At 68.7% G+C, this 14,416-nt stretch overlaps 1 protein-coding gene across 1 annotated transcript in view; it reads left to right on the top strand.

Annotated features, from left to right (window-relative positions):
* Positions 1-14,416, top strand: part of RYR1 (ryanodine receptor 1) — a 128,129-nt gene that overhangs the window by 78,205 nt on the left and 35,508 nt on the right. Inside the window, 13 exon segments of the mRNA XM_072848771.1 lie at positions 785-862; positions 947-1,022; positions 2,476-2,599; positions 2,850-2,965; positions 3,847-3,914; positions 5,099-5,220; positions 6,212-6,261; positions 6,353-6,413; positions 7,541-7,779; positions 8,441-8,522; positions 9,206-9,336; positions 10,955-11,269; positions 13,691-13,931. Coding sequence (XP_072704872.1) covers positions 785-862; positions 947-1,022; positions 2,476-2,599; positions 2,850-2,965; positions 3,847-3,914; positions 5,099-5,220; positions 6,212-6,261; positions 6,353-6,413; positions 7,541-7,779; positions 8,441-8,522; positions 9,206-9,336; positions 10,955-11,269; positions 13,691-13,931 — 1,703 coding nt within the window.

The raw sequence follows: 14,416 nt of genomic DNA, 5'->3' as shown, positions 1-14,416 counted from the left end.
GTGAAGGAGCACCCCAAACCCTGGGGGTCCGTGGGGTCCATGGGGTGGTGAAGGAGCACCCCAATCACCCAAGAGTCTATGGGGTGGTGAAGGAGCACCCCAAACCCTGGGGGTCTGTGGGGTCCATGGGGCGGTGAAGGAGCACCCCAAACCCTGGGGGTCCGTGGGGTCCATGGGGCGGTGAAGGAGCACCCCAAACCCTGGGGGTCCGTGGGGTCCATGGGGTGGTGAAGGAGCACCCCAAACCCTGGGGGTCTGTGGGGTCCATGGGGTGGTGAAGGAGCACCCCAAGCCCTGGGGGTCCATGGGGTGGTGAAGGAGCACCCCAATCAGCCGGGGGTCCATGGGGTGGTGAAGGAGCACCCCAATCACCCAAGAGTCTATGGGGTGGTGAAGGAGCACCCCAAACCCTGGGGGTCCGTGGGGTCCATGGGGCGGTGAAGGAGCACCCCAAACCCTGGGGGTCTGTGGGGTCCATGGGGCGGTGAAGGAGCACCCCAAACCCTGGGGGTCCGTGGGGTCCATGGGGTGGTGAAGGAGCACCCCAATCACCCAAGAGTCTATGGGGTGGTGAAGGAGCACCCCAAGCCCTGGGGGTCTGTGGGGTCCATGGGGCGGTGAAGGAGCACCCCAAACCCTGGGGGTCCGTGGGGTCCATGGGGCGGGGAAGGAGCACCCCAAGCCCTGGGGGTCCATGGGGCGGTGAAGGAGCACCCCAAGCCCTGGGGGTCCGTGGGGTTGCCCCTTCCCCACGGTCCCCCTTACGCTGCCGTGTCCCCCCCAGGCCACCTACGACCCCAGCCATGGCTACAGCCCCCAGCCCGTGGACCTCTCGGGGGTGACGCTGTCCCGGGAGCTGCAGGTGGGTGCCCCCGCGTGTCCCCCCCGCGTGTCCCCCCCGTGTCCCCCCCCCGCCCTGGACCCCCCACCTCGCCCTGTCCCCCAGGCCATGGCGGAGCAGCTGGCGGAGAACTACCACAACACCTGGGGACGCAAGAAGAAGCAGGAGCTGGAGGCCAAGGGTGAGCGGCCCCGCGTCCCCCGCCCCTGCGAATCTGCCCTGCGCACCCATGGGTGCTGCCCCCCGGGGATTGTCCTTCTCCCTGCACCCCCCACGGGTGCTGCTCCCTCCTGCATCCCCCACGAGTGCTGCTCCCATGGGTGCTCCTCTCCCCCTGCATCTCCCATGGGTGCTGCTCCCCTCCTCCATCCCCCATGGGTGCTCCTCTCCCCCCACACCACCCATGGGTGCTCCTCCCCTCCTCCATCCCCCATGGGTGCTCCTCTCCCCCCGCACCACCCATGGGTGCTCCTCCCCTCCTCCATCCCCTATGGGTGCTCCTCTCCCCTGCATCCCCCATGGGTGCTCCTCTCCCCCGCACCACCCATGGGTGCTCTTCTCCTCCTCCATCCCCCATGGGTGCTCCTCTCCCCCCGCACCACCCATGGGTGCTCCTCCCCTCCTCCATCCCCCATGGGTGCTCCTCTCCCCCCACACCACCCGTGGGTGCTCCTCCTCCTCCTCCATCCCCATGGGTGCTCCTCTCCCCTGCACCACCCATGGGTGCTCCTCTCCCTCCTCTCCCCTGCATCTCCCATGGGTGCTCCTCTCCCTGCATCTCCCATGGGTGCTCCTCTCCCCACACCACCCATGGGTGCTCCTCCCCTCCTCCATCCCCATGGGTGCTCCTCTCCCCACACCACCCATGGGTGCTCCTCCTCCTCCATCCCCCATGGGTGCTCCTCTCCCCCCGCACCACCCATGGGTGCTCCTCCCCTCCTCCATCCCCTATGGGTGCTCCTCTCCCCCTGCACCACCCATGGGTGCTCCTCTCCCCCTGCATCTCCCATGGGTGCTCCTCTCCCCCTGCATCTCCCATGGGTGCTCCTCTCCCCCTGCATCTCCCATGGGTGCTCCTCTCCCCCCACACCACCCATGGGTGCTCCTCCCCTCCTCCATCCCCCATGGGTGCTCCTCTCCCCCCGCACCACCCATGGGTGCTCTTCTCCTCCTCCATCCCCCATGGGTGCTCCTCTCCCCCTGCATCACCCATGGGTGCTCCTCCCCTCCTCCATCCCTCCATGGGTGCTCCTCTCCCCCCGCACCACCCATGGGTGCTCCTCCCCTCCTCCATCCCCCATGGGTGCTCCTCTCCCCCTGCATCTCCCATGGGTGCTCCTCTCCCCACACCACCCATGGGTGCTCCTCCCCTCCTCCATCCCCCATGGGTGCTCCTCTCCCCCGCACCACCCATGGGTGCTCTTCTCCTCCTCCATCCCCCATGGGTGCTCCTCTCCCCCGCACCACCCATGGGTGCTCCTCCCCTCCTCCATCCCTCCATGGCTGCTCCTCTCCCCCCCCCCCACCCATGGGTGCTCCTCCCCTCCTCCATCCCTCCATGGCTGCTCCTCTGCCCCCGCACCACCCATGGGGGCCCCTCTCCCCCCACCCCTGGGTGCTGACGGGGGTCCCAGGGGGGGGCTCGCACCCCCTGCTCGTGCCCTACGACACGCTGACGGCCAAGGAGAAGGCGCGGGACCGCGAGAAGGCGCAGGAGCTCCTCAAGTTCCTGCAGCTCAACGGCTACGCCGTCACCCGGTGGGTGGGGGTCCCGGGGGCACCCGGGCCCCCGGGGGCGGAGGGAGCTGGGTGGTCTCGGGAGGGGTGGGTGCAGGGAGAGGGGGCTGGAGGGTGCTGGGGGGCTTTGGGGCGGCAGCAGGGTTGGGGTCCTTGGAGATGGGGGTCTTGGGGGGGTTGGGGTGCGGGGGCCTGGTTGGGGTTTTGGGGGGTCTGGGGGGGGAGGATGGGGGGTGTGGCCCCCCGGCGCCCCGCTGACGCCCCGCTGCAGGGGGCTGAAGGACATGGAGCTGGACACCTCCTCCATCGAGAAGCGCTTCGCCTACGGCTTCCTGCAGCAGCTGCTCAAGTGGATGGACATCTCCCAGGAGTTCATCGCCCACCTGGGTGCGCCCCGGCACCCCCAGGCCCCGTGGGACCCCCGACCCCTTGGGACCCCCCCTCCGTCCCTGGAACCCCCCCAGAGCCTCCTCGGACCTTTCTGGTGCTCCCTTGAGACCCCCTTGGATGCCTCGAGACCCCCTTGAGACCCCCTTGAACCTCTTGAGAACCCCTTGGGACCCCTTGAGACCCCCTTGAACCTCTTGAGACCCCCTTGGACCCCTTGAGACCACCCTTGAACCTCTTGAGACCCCCCTTGGACCCCTTGAGAACACCTTGGGACCCTGTGAGACCCCCTTTGACCTCTTGAGACCCCCTTGAACCCCTTGAGACCCCTTTGGACACCGTGAGACCGCCCTTGAACCTCTTGAGACCCCCTTGGACCACTTGAGACCCCCTTGAACCTCTTGAGACCCCCTTGGATGTCTTGAGTCCCCCTTGGACTCCTTGAGACCTCCTTTGGACCCCTTGAAACCCCCTTGGACACCTTGAGACCCCCCTTGAACCCCTTGAGACCATCTTGAACCCCTTGAGACCCCCTTGGATGTCTTGAGACCCCCTTGAACCTCTTAAGACCCCCTTGAACTTCTTGAGACCCCCTTTGGACCCCTTGAGAGCCCCTTGGACCCCTTGAGACCCCCTTGAACCTCTTGAGACCCCCTTTGGACCCCTTGAGACCATCTTGAACCTCTTGAGACCCCCTTTGGACCCCTTGAGAGCCCCTCTGACCTCTTGAGACCCCTTGAACTCCCTGAGACCCTCCAAGTGCCCCTGCAACCCCTGGGCCCCCCCAGTGCTGCCCCAGACCCCTCGGGGTTCCCTGCGACCCCCGACTCCTTGTCCCCGTGCACCCCGGTGCGGCCCCCCTGACTGCCTGCCCCCCCCAGAGGCGGTGGTGAGCAGCGGGCGGGTGGAGAAATCCCCCCACGAGCAGGAGATCAAGTTCTTCGCCAAGGTCAGAGGGACCCCAAAGTGGAGGGGGGGGTGGAGAACCCAAAATGGGGGGGCCCAGCGATGGGGGGGGCAGGGCGGCTTCGGCACAGACACCCCATCGGCCCCCCCACCCCAGGAAGACAGACAACGGGCTGTTGGGGGGCCCCTATGGGGTGTTGGGGGGCCCCTATAGGGTGTTGAGCTGTTCCTTAGAAGGTCCTCGGGGTCCCCTATGGGGTATTTTGGGGTGTTTGGGGTCCCCTATGGGGATTTGGGGGTGTTCGGGGTCCCTATGGGGTGTGGGGCCCCTATGGGGTGCACATGGTGTGTGGGTCCTTGGGGTCCCCTTAAAGGGTCCTTGGGGTCCCCACAGGGTGTTGAGCTGGTCCTTGGGGTCCCCTATGGGGTATTTTGGGGTGTTTGGGGTCCCCTATGGGGTATTTGGGGGTGTTCGGGGTCCCTATGGGGTGTTTGGGGTCCCCTATGGGGTGTATGGGGTCCCTATGGGGTGCACATGGTGTGTGGGTCCTTGGGGTCCCCTTAAAGGGTCCTTGGGGTCCCCACAGGGTGTTGAGCTGGTCCTTGGGGTCCCCTATGGGGTATTTTGGGGTGTTTGGGGTCCCCTATGGGGTATTTGGGGGTGTTCGGGGTCCCTATGGGGTGTATGGGGTCCCTATGGGGTGCACATGGTGTGTGGGTCCTTGGGGTCCCCTTAAAGGGTCCTTGGGGTCCCCTATGGGGTATTTTGGGGTGTTTGGGGTCCCCTATGGGGTATTTGGGGGTGTTCGGGGTCCCTATGGGGTGTTTGGGGTCCCCTATGGGGTGTATGGGGTCCCTATGGGGTGCACATGGTGTGTGGGTCCTTGGGGTCCCCATAAAGGGTCCTTGGGGTCCCCTATGGGGTATTTTGGGGTGTTTGGGGTCCCCTATGGGGTATTTGGGGTGTTCGGGGTCCCTATGGGCTGTTTCGGGTCCCCTATGGGGTGTATGGGGTCCCTATGGGGTGCACATGGTGTGTGGGTCCTTGGGGTCCCCATAGGGTGCTGAGCTGCTCCTCAGAAGGTCCTCAGGGTCCCCTGTGGGGTGTCTGGGGGCGTTTGGGGTCCCCTATGGGGTGGTTGGGGGTGTTGGGGGGCCCCTATGGGGTGTGGGGGGTGCCGGAGCGTTCCTTATGGGGGGCGCCCCCTGACCCCCCTGTCCCCCCAGATCCTGCTGCCCCTCATCAACCAGTACTTCCACAACCACTGCCTCTACTTCCTCTCCACCCCGGCCAAGGTGCTGGGCAGCGGCGGGCACGCCTCCAACAAGGAGAAGGAGATGATCACCAGGTGGGGGACCCCGCGCCCCCGGACCCCCAGACACGGGGTGCCCAGACCCCCGGATCCCTGGACCCCCAGACACGGGGTGCCCAGACGCCTGGACCCCCACCCACAGGGTGCCCGGACCCCTGGACATGGGGTGCCCAGACCCCTGGACCCCCCGCTCACAGGGCGCCCAGACCGCCAGACACAGGGTGCCCAGACCCCCGGACCCCCCCAGACCCTCAGACCCCCAGACACGGGGTGCCCAGACCCCCAGACCCCCCCAGACCCCCGGATCCCCAGACCCCCAGACACGGGGTGCCCAGACCCCTGGACCCCCACCCACAGGGTGCCCGGACCCCTGGGCATGGGGTGCCCAGACCCCTGGACCCCCTGCTCACGGGTTGCCCAGACCCCCCAGACCCTCAGACCCCAGGCCCCCAGACCCCCAGACACGGGGTGCCTGGACCCCTGGACCCCCACTCACGGGGCACCCGGACCCCCAGACACGGGGTGCCCAGACCCCCAGATCCCCAGCCCCCCAGACACGGGGTGCCCAGACCCCCCAGACCCTCGGACCCCCAGACCCCCAGACACGGGGTGCCCAGACCCCGGACCCCGCTCACGGGGCACCCAGACCCCAGACACGGAGTGCCCAGACCCCCGGATCCCCAGACCCCAGACCCTCGGACCCCCGGACCCCAGACCCCCAGACACGGAGTGCCCGGATCCCCAGACCCCCAGACCCTCGGACCCCCGGACCCCCAGACCCCCAGACACGGGGCACCCAGACCCCTGGACATGGGGTGCCCGGACCCCTGTATCCCTGGACCCCCAGACACGGGGTGCCCGGACCCCCAGCCCCTTGGGCATCGGGGACACCCAATGCCACCCCCTGCTCTCGGGGGGCTCCGGGGGTCCCCCTGCACCCCGTCCCCTGGCCGAGGGGACGCGGGGTCCACGCTGTCCCCTCACCGGGGGTCTTGGGGACCCCCCTGACCCCCCCGTCCCCCGTCAGCCTCTTCTGCAAGCTGGCCGCGCTCGTCCGCCACCGCGTCTCGCTCTTCGGTAAGGGGACACGGCTGGGGACCCCCGCGGCGGGGGGCGTTGGGACGGGTGTCCCGGTGGCACCTGACCCCCGCCCCGTCCCCGTCCCCAGGGACCGACGCGCCGGCCGTGGTGAACTGCCTGCACATCCTCGCCCGCTCCCTGGATGCCAGGTGGGACGGGGTCCCGGTGCCACCACGGTGCTGTCCTTGTCCCCACCGTCCCCACGGGGTCCCGGTGCCACCACGGTGCTGTCCTTGTCCCCACCGTCCCCACGGTATCCCGGTGCCACCACGGTGCTGTCCTTGTCCCCACCATCCCCACGGGGTCCCGGTGCCACCACGGTGCTGTCCTTGTCCCCACCGTCCCCACGGGGTCCCGGTGCCACCATCCCTGTCCTTGCAGTGTCCCAGTGCTCCCCTGATGCCATCCCTGTCCCCCAGTACCCGATGCCACGCCAGTGCCACCCTCATCCCCATGGTCCCCTGTCCCCGATGCTGCCGGGGTGGTGGCCGTGCTCTGTGTCCCCAACACTGCCCACCCATCCCCAGGGTGGTGGCTGTGCCCCGTGTCCCCGGGGTGGTGGCCATGCCCCGCGTCCCCAGTGCTGCCCACATGTCCCTGGGGTGGTGGCCATGCCCCATGCCCCACGTCCCCAGCGCTGCCCACGCGCGTCCCCGGGGCGGTGGCCATGCCCCACGTCCCCAACGCTGCCCACGCGCGTCCCCGGGGCGGTGGCCATGCCCCACGTCCCCAGCGCTGCCCACGCGCGTCCCCGGGGCGGTGGCCATGCCCCACGTCCCCAGCGCTGCCCACGCGCGTCCCCGGGGCGGTGGCCATGCCCCACGTCCCCAGCGCTGCCCACGCGCGTCCCCGGGGCGGTGGCCATGCCCCACGTCCCCAGCGCTGCCCACGCGCGTCCCCGGGGCGGTGGCCATGCCCCACGTCCCCAGCGCTGCCCACGCGCGTCCCCGGGGCGGTGGCCATGCCCCACGTCCCCAGCGCTGCCCACGCGCGTCCCGGGCGGTGGCCATGCCCCACGTCCCCAGCGCTGCCCACGCGCGTCCCGGGCGGTGGCCATGCCCCACGTCCCCAGCGCTGCCCACGCGCGTCCCGGGGCGGTGGCCATGCCCCACGTCCCCAGCGCTGCCCACGCGCGTCCCCGGGGCGGTGGCCATGCCCCACGTCCCCAGCGCTGCCCACACGCGTCCCCGGGGCGGTGGCCATGCCCCACGTCCCCAGCGCTGCCCACGCGTGTCCCCGGGGCGGTGGCCGTGCCGGTGCTGAGTGTCCCCTCCAGGACGGTGATGAAGTCGGGCCCCGAGATCGTCAAGGCGGGGCTGCGGTCCTTCTTCGAGAGCGCCTCCGAGGACATCGAGAAGATGGTGGAGAACCTCAAGCTGGGGAAGGTGACGCAGAGCCGCACCCAGGTGAAGGGGGTGGCCCAGAACATCAACTACACGACGGTGGCCCTCCTGCCCGTCCTCACCTCCCTCTTCGAGCACGTGGCGCAGCATCAGTTCGGGGACGACGTCATCCGTGAGCCCGTGGGGACAGGGGGACACCATGGGGACGTGTTGGGGATGGGACGTTTTGGGGGCTCGGGGCTCGGCAGGGATGCGGGATGTGGGGACACGCTGGGGACTTGTTGGGGACAGGGGACATAGGGAGACCTTGGGGCTGGGGGTCTCAGCAGGGACATGGGGACACGTTGGGGAGAGGGGGCTCAGCAGGGACGTGGGACATGGGGAGACATTGGGGATGGGGGCTCAGCAGGGGCAGGGACGTGGGGACATGTTGGGGACATGGGGACATGTTTGGGATGGGGCTCAGCAGGGAGGTGGGACATGAAGAGACATTGGGGACACGTTGGGGACGGGGACGTGGGGACAAGGGGCTCGGGAGGGATGCGGGACATGGGGAGACATTGGGGATGGGGGCTCAGCAGGGACATGGGGACACGTTGGGGACATGGGACGTGTTTGGGATGGGGCTCAGCAGGGAGGTGGGACAAGGGGACACTTTGGGGACAGGACAGCACGTTGATGGGATGGCAGGGATGGGGGACCCTGGGGACCGGGGGACACTCTGGGGACAAGGGACGTGGGGGGGCCGGGGCCGGCTGGGGGTGCTGGGGCAGTTTGGGATTGCAGGGACCCCCTGGGTGTCGGGGACACCCTGACCGTCCCCGTCCCCGCAGTCGATGACGTCCAGGTCTCCTGCTACCGCATCCTGTGCAGCATCTACTCGCTGGGCACCACCAGGAACCCCTACGTGGAGAGGTGGGGGGCCGGGGGGCTGCGTCCCCCCAAACCCCTCTGCCTGCAGGGCTGGGGGTGCTTGTGGGGTGCCCGTGGCTTTGGGGTGCCCATGGGGGACCCGTGGCTCTGGGGTGGCCCTGGGGTACCTGTTCCCACGGGGTGCCCGTGGGTCTGGGGTGCTTATGGGGTGGCCATGGGGTGCCCATGGGGCGGCCATGGGGTGCCCGTGGCTCTGGGGTGGCCCTGGGGTACCTGTTCCCATGGGGTGCCCGTGGGTCTGGGGTGCTTATGGGGTGGCCGTGGGGTGCCCACGCCCCCTGGCACCCCCATCCCTGCAGACCGTGGGGTGTCTGTGGGGTGCCCGTGCCCGTGGGGTACCCATGGATGTGGGGTGCCCATGGGGCGGCCCTGGGGTGCCCGTGGATCTGGGGTGGCCCTGGGGTACCTGTTCCCGTGGGGTACCCATGGATGTGGGGTGCCCGTGGATCTGGGGTGGCCCTGGGGTACCTGTTCCCGTGGGGTACCCATGGATGCGGGGTGCCCATGGGGTGGCCCTGGGGTGCCCACGCCCACGGGGCGCCCACGGGTCTGGGGCGCCCACGGGGTGCCCGCGCCTCCGGCAGCCCCCTCCCTGCAGACCACGGGGTGCCCGTGGGGCGCGTGGGGCGCGGCGGGTGGGGCTGAGCCCACGCCCGCGCCCGCAGGCAGCGCCCGGCGCTGGGGGAGTGCCTGGCCCGCCTGGCCGCCGCCATGCCCGTGGCCTTCCTGGAGCCGCAGCTCAACGAGTTCAACCCCTGCTCCGTCTACAGCACCAAGTCCCCCCGCGAGCGGGCCAGTGAGTGGGGCACGGCCCCTGGCCCCCGGCCCCCTGACCCCCGGCCCGCCATCGTGTCCCCCCACGTCCCCCCCTGACCCCCCTGTCCCGCCATCGTGTCCCCCCGTGTCCCCCCTGTCCCGCCATCGTGTCCCCACGTCCCCCTGACCCCCCTGTCCCGCCATCATGTGTCCCCGTGTCCCCGGCCCCCCTGACCCCCGGCCCGCCATCGTGTCCCCCCACGTCCCCCCCTGACCCCCCTGTCCCGCCATCGTGTCCTGCCACGTCCCCCCTGTCCCATCATCGTGTCCCCCCTGACCCCCTGTCCCGCCATCATGTGTCCCCGTGTCCCCCCGGCCCCCTGACCCCCGGCCCGCCATCGTGTTCCCCCTGTCCCCCTGTCCCACCATCGTGTCCCCCTGCATCCCCCGTCCCCCTGACCCCCTGTCCTGCCATCGTGTCCCCACGTCCCCCTGTCCCATCATCGTGTCCCCCTGACCCCCGGCCCGCCATCGTGTCCCCCACGTCCCCCTGACCCCCTGTTCCCGCCATCGTGTCCTGCCACGTCCCCCTGTCCCATCATCGTGTCCCCCCTGACCCCCTGTCCTGCCATCGTGTCCCCCGTGTCCCCCTGTCCCATCATCGTGTCCCCCGTGTCCCCCTGTCCCATCATCGTGTCCCCCCAGTCCCCTGTCCCGCCATCGTGTCCCCCGTGTCCCCCATCCCCCTGACCCCCGGCCCGCCATTGTGTCCCCCTGTGTCCCCCTGTCCCGCCATCGTGTCCCCCCGTCCCCCGTCCCCCTGATCCCCTGTCCTGTCATCATGTCCCCCATGTCCCCCTGTCCCCCCGTCCCCCAACCCCTGTGTCCCCCTGTGTCCCCCGTGTCCCCCCTGACCCCCTGTCCCGCCATCGTGTCCCCCCTGTCCCCCATCGTGTCCCCCGTCATGTCCCCCTGTCACACACCCCTCCGGGACCAGCCCTGTTTGCCCCCACTTTGGGCCCCCCAGCCCCGATGACCCTCACGTGTCCCCAGCTTTAGGGTGCCCCGTGCTCCCTCTTACCAACACCTTTGGGGTACCCTCATGCCCCCCAACAAGGTTTGGGGTCCCCCCACATCTCCGTTGCCCCCCTCCCTTGTCCCCACTTTGGGGTCCCCCACATCTCCGTTGCCCCCTCCCTTGTCCCCACTTTGGGGTCCCCCACATCTCCGTTGTCCCCCTCCCTTGTCCCCACTTTGGGGTCCCCCCACATCTCCGTTGCCCCCCTCCCTTGTCCCCACTTTGGGGTCCCCCCACATCTCCGTTGCCCCCTCCCTTGTCCCCACTTTGGGGTCCCCCACATCTCCGTTGTCCCCCTCCCTTGTCCCCCCAGCTCCGGGGCACCCTGGCACCCCAAATCTCCCCACCTTCGGGGCACCCTGATACACCCCAGCACTGGGACACCCCCTCGTCCCCAAGACCCCTCACTCACCCCCACCTTCGGGGCACCGCCACGTCCCCATTGCCCCTCCCCCACCCCCCAGTTCTCCCTGCTTCGGGGTCCCCCCATCCCCTCGCCGTGGGGTGCCCCCTTTGCTGTGGGGCGCCCCCCTCGCCGTGGGGTGCCTCCCCGCCCGGTGCCATCCCCGTGTCCCCGCAGTCCTGGGGCTCCCCAGCCGGGTGGAGGAGATGTGCCCCGACATCCCCGACCTGGACCGGCTGATGCGGGACATCGGGGGGCTGGCGGAGTCGGGGGCCCGCTACACCGAGATGCCCCACGTCATCGAGGTGACGCTCCCCATGCTCTGCAACTACCTGCCCCGGTGGTGGGAGCGCGGCCCCGACACCCTGCCCCAGGGACCCTGGGCCACCGCCGTCACCGGCCAGCACCTCAACGCCCTCCTGGGCAACATCCTCCGCATCGTGGTCAACAACCTGGGCATCGACGAGGCCTCCTGGATGAAGCGCCTGGCAGGTGGGCGAGGGGCGTGGGTGGGGCTGGTGGCCCTGAGTGGTCCCAGGATGGTGCTGGTGGCCATGTGTGGTCCAGGGATGGTGCTGGTGGCCCTGGGTGGTCCCAGGGGGGTGCTGGTGGCCCTGGGTAGGTTCTTGAGATGATGCTGGTGGCCCTGGGTGGTCCCAGGGACATGCTGGTGGCCCTGGGTACGTTCTTGAGATGATGCTGGTGGCCCTGGGTGGTCCCAGGGGGGTGCTGGTGGCCCTGGGTAGGTTTTGGAGATGATGCTGGTGGCCCTGGGTGGTCCCAGGGATGATGTTGGTGGCCCTGGGTGGTCCCAGGGACATGCTGGTGGCCCTGGGTACGTTCTTGAGATGATGCTGGTGGCCCTGGGTGGTCCCAGGGGGGTGCTGGTGGCCCTGGGTAGGTTCTTGAGATGATGCTGGTGGCCCTGGGTGGTCCCAGGGGGGTGCTGGTGGCCCTGGGTAGGTTCTTGAGATGATGCTGGTGGCCCTGGGTGGTCCCAGGGGGGTGCTGGTGGCCCTGGGTAGGTTCTTGAGATGATGCTGGTGGCCCTGGGTGGTCCCAGGGGGGTGCTGGTGGCCCTGGGTAGGTTCTTGAGATGATGCTGGTGGCCCTGGGTGGTCCCAGGGACATGCTGGTGGCCCTGGGTAGGTTCTTGAGATGATGCTGGTGGCCCTGGGTGGTCCCAGGGGGGTGCTGGTGGCCCTGGGTACGTTCTTGAGATGATGCTGGTGGCCCTGGGTGGTCCCAGGGGGGTGCTGGTGGCCCTGGGTAGGTTCTTGAGATGATGCTAGTGGCCCTGGGTGGTCCCAGGGATGATGCTGGTGGCCCTGGGTAGGTTCTTGAGATGATGCTGGTGGCCCTGGGTGGTCCCAGGGACGTGCTGGTGGCCCTGGGTAGGTTTTTGAGATGATGCTGGTGGCCCTGGGTGGTCCCAGGGATGATGTTGGTGGCCCTGGGTGGTCCCAGGGGGGTGCTGGTGGCCCTGGGTACGTTCTTGAGATGATGCTGGTGGCCCTGGGTGGTCCCAGGGATGATGTTGGTGGCCCTGGGTGGTCCCAGGGGGGTGCTGGTGGCCCTGGGTAGGTTCTTGAGATGATGCTGGTGGCCCTGGGTGGTCCCAGGGGGGTGCTGGTGGCCCTGGGTAGGTTCTTGAGATGATGCTGGTGGCCCTGGGTGGTCCCAGGGATGATGTTGGTGGCCCTGGTTGGTCCCAGGGACGTGCTGGTGGCCCTGGGTAGGTTTTTGAGATGATGCTGGTGGCCCTGGGTGGTCCCAGGGATGATGTTGGTGGCCCTGGGTGGTCCCAGGGACATGCTGGTGGCCCTGGGTACGTTCTTGAGATGATGCTGGTGGCCCTGGGTGGTCCCAGGGATGATGTTGGTGGCCCTGGGTGGTCCCAGGGACATGCTGGTGGCCCTGGGTAGGTTCTTGAGATGATGCTGGTGGCCCTGGGTGGTCCCAGGGATGATGTTGGTGGCCCTGGGTGGTCCCAGGGGGGTGCTGGTGGCCCTGGGTAGGTTCTTGAGATGATGCTGGTGGCCCTGGGTGGTCCCAGGGATGATGTTGGTGGCCCTGGGTGGTCCCAGGGGGGTGCTGGTGGCCCTGGGTAGGTTCTTGAGATGATGCTGGTGGCCCTGGGTGGTCCCAGGGACATGCTGGTGGCCCTGGGTACGTTCTTGAGATGATGCTGGTGGCCCTGGGTGGTCCCAGGGATGATGTTGGTGGCCCTGGGTGGTCCCAGGGACATGCTGGTGGCCCTGGGTAGGTTCTTGAGATGATGCTGGTGGCCCTGGGTGGTCCCAGGGATGATGTTGGTGGCCCTGGGTGGTCCCAGGGGGGTGCTGGTGGCCCTGGGTAGGTTCTTGAGATGATGCTGGTGGCCCTGGGTGGTCCCAGGGACGTGCTGGTGGCCCTGGGTAGGTTCTTGAGATGATGCTGGTGGCCCTGGGTGGTCCCAGGGATGATGTTGGTGGCCCTGGGTGGTCCCAGGGACATGCTGGTGGCCCTGGGTACGTTCTTGAGATGATGCTGGTGGCCCTGGGTGGTCCCAGGGATGATGCTGGTGGCCCTGGGTGGTCCCAGGGACATGCTGGTGGCCCTGGGTGGTCCCAGGGATGATGTTGGTGGCCCTGGGTGGTCCCAGGCACATGCTGGTGGCCCTGGGTAGGTTCTTGAGATGATGCTAGTGGCTCTGGGTGGTCCCAGGGATGATGCTGGTGGCCCTGGGTATGTCCCAGGGTGATGCTGGTGGCCCTGGGTAGGTCCCAGGATGGTGCTGGTGGCCCTGGGTGGGTCCCTGGATGGTGCAGGTGGCCCCGGGTGGTCCCTGGATGGTGCAGGTGGCCCCGGGTGGTCCCGGAGAGGTGCGGGTGGCCCCGGGCGCATCCCCCATCTGCAGCCCCGTCCCCGCAGTCTTCGCCCAGCCCATCGTCAGCAAGGCGAAGCCGGAGCTGCTGCGCTCCCACTTCATCCCCACCATGGAAAAGCTGAAGAAGCGGGCGGGCAAGGTGGTGGCCGAGGAGGAGCAGCTCCGCATGGAGGCCAAGGCGGAGGGGGAGGACGCCGAGCTGCTCATCCGCGACGAGTTTTCCGTCCTCTGCCGCGACCTCTACGCGCTCTACCCCCTGCTCATCCGCTACGTGGACAACAGCCGGTGAGGAGGGACAGGGGACGTGGCCGTGGGGACGCGAGGAAGCTGAGGAGCCTCCCTTGGGAACCGCGGTCCAGCCGTGGTGCAGCCAAGGAGGAGGTGTGGGGCAAAATTGGGAGGGCATGGACATCATCCCCTGATGGTGGCCATGGGGACCCACTGATGGTGGCCATGGAGACCCACTGATGGTGGCCCTGGGGACCCACCGATGGTGGCCCTGGGGACCCACTGATGGTGGCCATGGAGACCCACTGATGGTGACCCTGGGGACCCACTGATGGTGGCCATGGGGAACTACTGATGGTGGCCATGGGGACCCACAATGGTGACCCTGGGGACCCACTGATGGTGGCCATAGGGACCCACTGATGGTGACCCTGGGGACACACCAATGGTGGCCATGGGGACCCAGTGATGGTGACCCACGATGGTGGCCATGGGGACCCACTGATGGTGGCCATGGGGAACTACTGATGGTGACCCTGGGG

This window comes from Ciconia boyciana, chromosome 33, assembly GCF_034638445.1.
Source record: "Ciconia boyciana chromosome 33, ASM3463844v1, whole genome shotgun sequence".
Taxonomy (NCBI): Eukaryota; Metazoa; Chordata; class Aves; order Ciconiiformes; family Ciconiidae; genus Ciconia; species Ciconia boyciana.
This window is presented reverse-complemented; position numbering and strand designations above follow the sequence as displayed.